The 7,039-nt window shown below is 28.4% G+C and overlaps 1 protein-coding gene across 1 annotated transcript in view; it reads left to right on the top strand.

Moving 5' to 3' along the window:
* Positions 1-7,039, top strand: part of LOC105624768 (synaptotagmin-1-like) — a 47,551-nt gene that overhangs the window by 5,967 nt on the left and 34,545 nt on the right. Inside the window, exon 2 of the mRNA XM_012206120.1 lies at positions 3,184-3,300. Within this exon, the coding sequence (XP_012061510.1) occupies positions 3,184-3,300 (117 nt within the window). The remainder of the gene's footprint in view (positions 1-3,183; positions 3,301-7,039) is intronic.

The raw sequence follows: 7,039 nt of genomic DNA, 5'->3' as shown, positions 1-7,039 counted from the left end.
AGAGAGAGAGAGAGATAAAAAGGAGGAAAAAAAACGAAATAACTTACTTGTTTCACGCATGCGCATTCCATTTTGGCCAACATAAAATCAGGAAAGTTGCGTTACTGTGCTATAAAGATCGTATTCCGAAAGAATACTTACCGTGTAACAATATTCGTTCTCGAGACTCTGCTGTCTGCCTATAGCCGTGTCTACTTCCGCCTCCTCGCGATTTGCAATTATTAAATAACGAACGTTGCCAAAAACTTGCGCGCTTTCCTTAAAGAATAGGAGAGAAGCGACACATGATCACGTGATCAGTTACTTTGTGACTGATTGGAGCTTCTATAGCGTGCTACACGTCATTCTATCCTTAAGGTATATCCCTTAAACCTTCTCCACGATGTTAGAATTCTAACATCGTGGTCCGAATTCTCAGATCGAGAAATGTGTAGCCAATTAACTTGCCGATTTTCCGTAAAAATTATAATTGGCACACACTTACACATTTCATAATTTATCATCGTGGACACAATAAAGTTTTAAAATATATTTTAATATTAATTTACTGTAATATTTCAAATATTTCAAACGTATTCTAATAATCTTTCAGTAATATTTCTAACATATTTCAGAAAGGTGTTAGATTTATTTCAGTTATTCATTAGCCAGCACTCAGGAATACTTCAGACATATTTCGATAATCTTTCAGAGCACTTTCAGAAAAGTTTTAAGTGCAAGAATCGCGGATATTTTGCTATTTCAGAGCTGTCTCAGAGAGCTGTTGCAGAAACGTTTTGCAATTCTTTTGAAATATTTCGATTATACACGTGAAACATTTCTGAAATATCTCTGAAAGGTTGTTGTGTATCGGATTATTTCTAAATTTATTGTAGATATGAAGAAGAAAGTTTTCAAACTCATTGTACGTAAAAAATTTCAAAAACCATTTAACTGAAAGGTTTACAAAACCTAGGTTTCATATGAAATATTTCTCTGATATGAATTTCAGAATAATAAAATAACTCTACTGAAACATTTGAAATTTATATTGTATGTGATTTCAGAAACAACTCAGTTTCGAGATTTGCAATTTTATTTGTATGAAATTCATATCAGAGATAATTTACTTTTAAATACGAAGTGCTACTAGTTTGAATGTTAAGATGTTGAACTATTATATGCATATATTCATTTAAATAAGAATTTCAGAATTAATTTCAGAATTAATTTCAGAAATGATAATTGCATGTCGATATGATTGTCGGATTTTTAACGCAATCAATCTGAAATATTAATAATCCCCCCAAATTTCCCAAATTTAATCTTAAAAAATTGTAATAAATTTATTGCGAAAAATATTGGCCGAGAGTCGAGATCTCTCGCATTCTATGCGAGCTATCCTAAGCCTTTAGACTACCGAGATCTTAGCAATATTCCTCGCAATAATCGATAAGGAATAATTTAATTAAAAATTTTGTAAAATTATGTTTATGTGAGCAATTTCAGAAATATTTCTGTAGTAACATTTCATGTGATTATTGCAAAATTCTTTCAGAATTGTTACACATGAAATGTGAAAAGTCGAAATGATTTTGAAACCTTACTGAAAGTTTTCTGCAACTATCGGTGCTGTATGAGAGGCAACTTATTTTAATCTAGAAGCCGTTCTCTAGTCTAGAAGAATTTTTATGCTATTTTTGCAAATTTTTTAAATAGATAAAGTTAGATAAGATAAAATTTTTTGGGATAAGGTTTTTTCCTACATATTTGTACATATTTGAAAAACGTTTCAGAATTTTTTTATTAAAAAATAATTATTAATATGCGCTGCATAAAATATTAAGTAACGTGAAAAATAAAACTATTATATCTATGACTCCCATGATTCCAGCTCTTTCGCTCATTTAAAACAAAAAAACCAAAAAAATTCTTAATTAGTATGAGTTTGGTTACAGCAGGTACGAAGAACCAGAACGAAGAAAAAATACTGATAATTTAAAAAAATTTCATATCGTGAAAATTAAATTTCGATTTTTGCCTTTTTTTTCCACCAAAATGATTGTAAAAATTACAAAAATATATGTTTCGACTTGATCTTAGTACTGTAGTCATATATGTACTGAAGATGTGTGCACATGCCTGATTCAATTAGTTAACTGGTTTTCGAGATATCATGGGAGCCAATTTGAAAAACATGGTTTCGAGAAAAATGCGTTTAAAGTTTTTCGTAATTATATAAAGACTTTTACTTACAATCAATCAGCTAGAATCCTCTTTTTTTCCATGTTCTGGTGCCGGAAACTGTTAAATGTGTTGCAACTTCTTCTTCTCATCATCACTTTCTTTTTAGGAAAGTCGATATCTTTTGAACTTCGCAGTTTTTTTTGCGAAAACAAGCTGGAGACCGCTCCCTACCAGGTGCTATAACTTTGTTAATTTTGCGAATCGAGCTAATCCCTTTTACAGACATATTTTCTATATTTGCAAAATATGTAAAAAAAATCAATTTTTTCCGCTAGATTAGAATACTCCCTTAAGCAAACCAGTTTCAAGCAAATTGACAGCAACCTGGCAATTTGCTATCTGGGATTTTGGGATTTAAAAATAAGACTAACTTTATGAAATTAAGACAATTATTAACATCATCTTTGTAATATCTTTGTGAATAAATGTCAGTAATTGGACTTATTCTGAAAGCGATATATTTTATAACTAAATCGCTGAAATTTTAACTATTAATTTTACAGCTTCGTAAATATGGGCAAATTATGCCATTGTATGACAAGTAATGTATTATATATCTAGATAATTATTATTTTTTCTTCTTGTATAATTAAATATGTCAATTAACACACCATGCATAAAAATTTCCTAATATTATTGCTAAAAACGTATAATGTATTTTTTAAATATATTTTTCTTATAAAAAAATTATTTATATTAAATTTATATTACATTTATCCGCCGCATTATGTAATTATTATACAATAGCCATATAGCCTATGTAGTACATAAAACTTAAAGATTGTTTAATAAATATCTAAAATTATGAAAAAAGAATATTTAAATATCGCATAAATGTTGAAGCATTAGTTTATAAATAATATACGAAGAAAATAAAAATTCAGCGAAGAACATAAAAGTATTTATTTTTAAATCGTTATCTAGAACAAAAATGAATACTTAAAATATTTTTCGCAGGCAAAGAAGTTAAGAGCGTGCCTCTGCAAACGAAGAATCAAGAAAAGAACTTAAAATTAAATGACATCAGTTATAGATCTTGGAGACTCGGTAGTCTATACGAAAATGACAGTAATGGTATAAATTTATTTTGTACAATTTTAGGACTTCTGAAATCTTGATTGATTTCACGTGTCTCACATTATGTCTCACATGAATTTACCTTATTTTTTAATTACCAACTATTTTGCTAGTTTGCAAAAATTATTATATATCAATAGTTAATTTTTTTTACATCAATAGTTAAATAAACAGCAAGAGTAAATTGCAAATCAGCAAATAATATTGATTCGTCATCTTACATTACACTGGAATGTGATAAAAATATTATAAATTAATATATTATCAACACACACACATTATCACAAATATATTATCTATTATTTCATAAGTTTAATTCAATTTTCATTTTTAGTCTATTTTCAGAAAAATGCCAACATTCTTTATAAACAATGTTTTCTTCGCCTTATAATGAATATTGAAATTAATTTAATTTAATTGTAAGATTAATTGTAAGAAGAAATTAGAATTAAGAAAGAAAATTAGAATTAAGACCGTTTATGTGAGAATACCTAAATACGAGAGAAGTGCCACTTTCGATCTTAAAATTAGATGTTAAACTATGTATTCTTTGAATGAATTTATCTCTTGTCAGAAATATGACTGCATGTCTTTATCTTCGGACTTTCAACACAATTAATCTGAAATATTAATAATCTCCGCAAATTTTAATAAAAAACTTGCCTTAAAAGCTATAAAGAATTTATTGTGAAAAGTATTATCTCGGCCGGGAATTTTACATCACCTTACACGATCAGTATTATTGATTGTCGTTTTAATTTTACATATAATATTTATTGCACTATAACATACTGTGGCACATCCTAATAAAGCGATATTGCTCAAGAATCAGATCCCAGGTAACATTTATGTTGTATAAGATATCTGAAAGATGTCTTTTAGATATCTTATATAACATGCACGTTATCTGGGATCCAGATCATCAATTAATATCCTGCGTTAATTCAATAATATTAACTTATGTACGATCGATAACATCAGTATTTGTTAACAGTACTATTGACTGTATAGAGTTACCTTAACGTGCCTCGAGTGGTTTCATGGAGAGAACGCTTGCACGGAATACTGTTCACCGCGGGTTTCGAATCTTGATCGAGATAATATTTTTTATTCTTTAGGTTTTAAGATGTTTCTTATTAAAACTTCGGAGGATAGTATGACTCATTTAGTGACGACTCTTATACTTACTCAAAATTTTATTCCTTTAAAGAGATTTTCGTCAGTGGTAAATATTATAAGTTTAGTTCCCTCAATTCAATCTCGAAAACTAGACTCATTCGATGTGTTTTTGCACAAAATGAACAAATTTGGCAAAAAGAAGTATTGTTTTGCCCTGCGAAGCGAATTTTTGTGTTTAAAATATATTTTTATAAAAGTTTTATTAATATGTAGCAAAAGATATAACTTCAAATACATTAATCTTTCTTTTAATATATCGACTAATAATCTTAGTCGAATTACTCCAGCCCCGGGGCTAGTTGAATCAGATGGAATGCATTAGAAAAATGCAGTTTTTCATTTATCAGTTTCCCCTTATTATTAAAATATTATTAGATAGTCAAATGTATGTTGTAACAGGTAGAATTCATTTTTTCGATCTCTCTTAGGCCCGATTGCAAACTTAAAATTCTTTCTATCTCGTTTTAAAACTGAAAAAAGATAGGGACAAAGAGAGTTTTACGTCTCGTTTAAAATTGAAGTAATGTTGGTGCAACCGGGCTTAATTTCGTTTGTAAAAATTCGAAAAATGAGTCTATTAGTTTCGATCTCCCCTATATACACAAGTCATTTAATTCTAGTTTAACGGTTTCTATAAAATGGTAAACTATTTGAATCGCAAGTTAAGTTTCAGACTCTGTAAAAATTGTAAAATTTAACCCGAAGAATCAGATTTCGTATGAATCACATTTTAATTAAAATTCTATATTTTAATATCATGTTATTAAATCTTTAATTGAAAAAAGATGAAATAAAAGTACATATGTACGTTATCTATTGTAAAATATTTCGTCTTTTTCATTTAAATAATTATTTGCAAATTTGTAAAACGTATAAAGTTCTCAAACTTATGGAGGATACTGTATATATAAATATGTATATATATATGTACAGGATAGGGCATCTTAATCGCCCCAGGCGAATATCTCAGAACCTAAGAGAGATACAAGAAAAAGTTTTATATGAAAGTTGTAGGTATATTGTAGTTGTTGTTTTCTTGGAAAGAAAGTGAAAATAACAGATTTTGGATAGGAGATATTATTAAGATCAGATCAAGATTAACATGAATTTTTTTAATGAAACCCCCATTTTTTATTGCATATTCTTGTAGCACATCTTGAGAGTTTTCCAAAATACTATAATAAAATATTTTTTCATAAAATACTTTTTGAATTATAAGATTTAAAGATTACAGTACCGCCGACATTAGCATTACGCAAAATGTCTGATCAATGACTAAAACCTCTTGAATGTTGTTCAAGATCATGTCCTAGATAACATAGTTTAGGCATTATTTTGTATTGTGTTGCAGTTTTATATTTGTTGTATATTTTGCACTGTTAGAAAAAATGTGTCGAATTTAATATAAATTTAATATAAATCATAAATTTAATATTAGGTGTAGTAAAAAGAAATCCATTATTTTTCCATTCAATTTCATGCAAAAATAATGGATTTCTTTTTACTACACCTAATATAAAAATGTAAAAAATGTAAGCAATATAGAATCGGCAACCAATGACACTAAAAAAATGTAAGACAGTAACTTCACTTCTACTAAGATTAGCCACTTTGCTTACTGCTTACGTCTGACTATCTTATGAATCACATGTATCAAACGGTCTACTCAACGGTCTATTTAGATTAATTTTATAAATTAAAACAAGATGAATATATATTAGAGGAGTTAAGGGAATTATAGGGCATTATTGTTGAATTTTTATATCATTTCCACAATAATATCTTAGTAGTGCTCTGTGTTGTGTGAATGTAACAGATTTCCTAACTTCAAATATCTCATCTAGATATTTGATTCGAGTGATAAAGTAATTCCCCAGTAATGCTCCAAATCTGTACAAATACTTGTTGGTTAATATATAATAAATAAATATATAGTATATATAGTATCATAATTGAATAATTAATATTCAACAGTTTTAACTTAAAGAATGATGTTAATTAATGACTAGTAATAATAATATTTAGTCATAATAATGCCTACTGCTCGGTAATTCCTATTGATTCTTAAGTAATGTCTCAAATAACTTCCTCAGCGGTTTATAATTAACTCTCGGTTAGATAATTACATAAGTATTATGTAAAATTTTATAGTATTATGTAAATCCACATTTTATTAAACTAATTCTCGAATATGTTAAAAAATTCAACACATAATAATAACAAGGGTTTAAGTGGATAGTGTTTTTGACACAAATATAAAACAGTTTTTATTGTGCACACACAGGTGCATGATAATTAAAAAATAATTATATGTAATGCATTTTTGTATATTTAGTATTTGCGTATTTAAAAATTTATCCATACTTAAAATATATTACAACACACACACACACACACACACACACACACACACACACACACACACACACACACACACACACACACACACACACACACACACACACACACACACACACACACACACACACACACACACACACACACACACACACACACACACACACACACACACACACACACACACACACACACACAC

Source organism: Atta cephalotes (assembly GCF_000143395.1).
Source record: "Atta cephalotes unplaced genomic scaffold scaffold00088, whole genome shotgun sequence".
In the NCBI taxonomy this organism is placed as follows: domain Eukaryota; kingdom Metazoa; phylum Arthropoda; class Insecta; order Hymenoptera; family Formicidae; genus Atta; species Atta cephalotes.
Note: the sequence above shows the minus strand (reverse complement) of the source record. Positions and strands in the feature narration are given on the sequence as shown.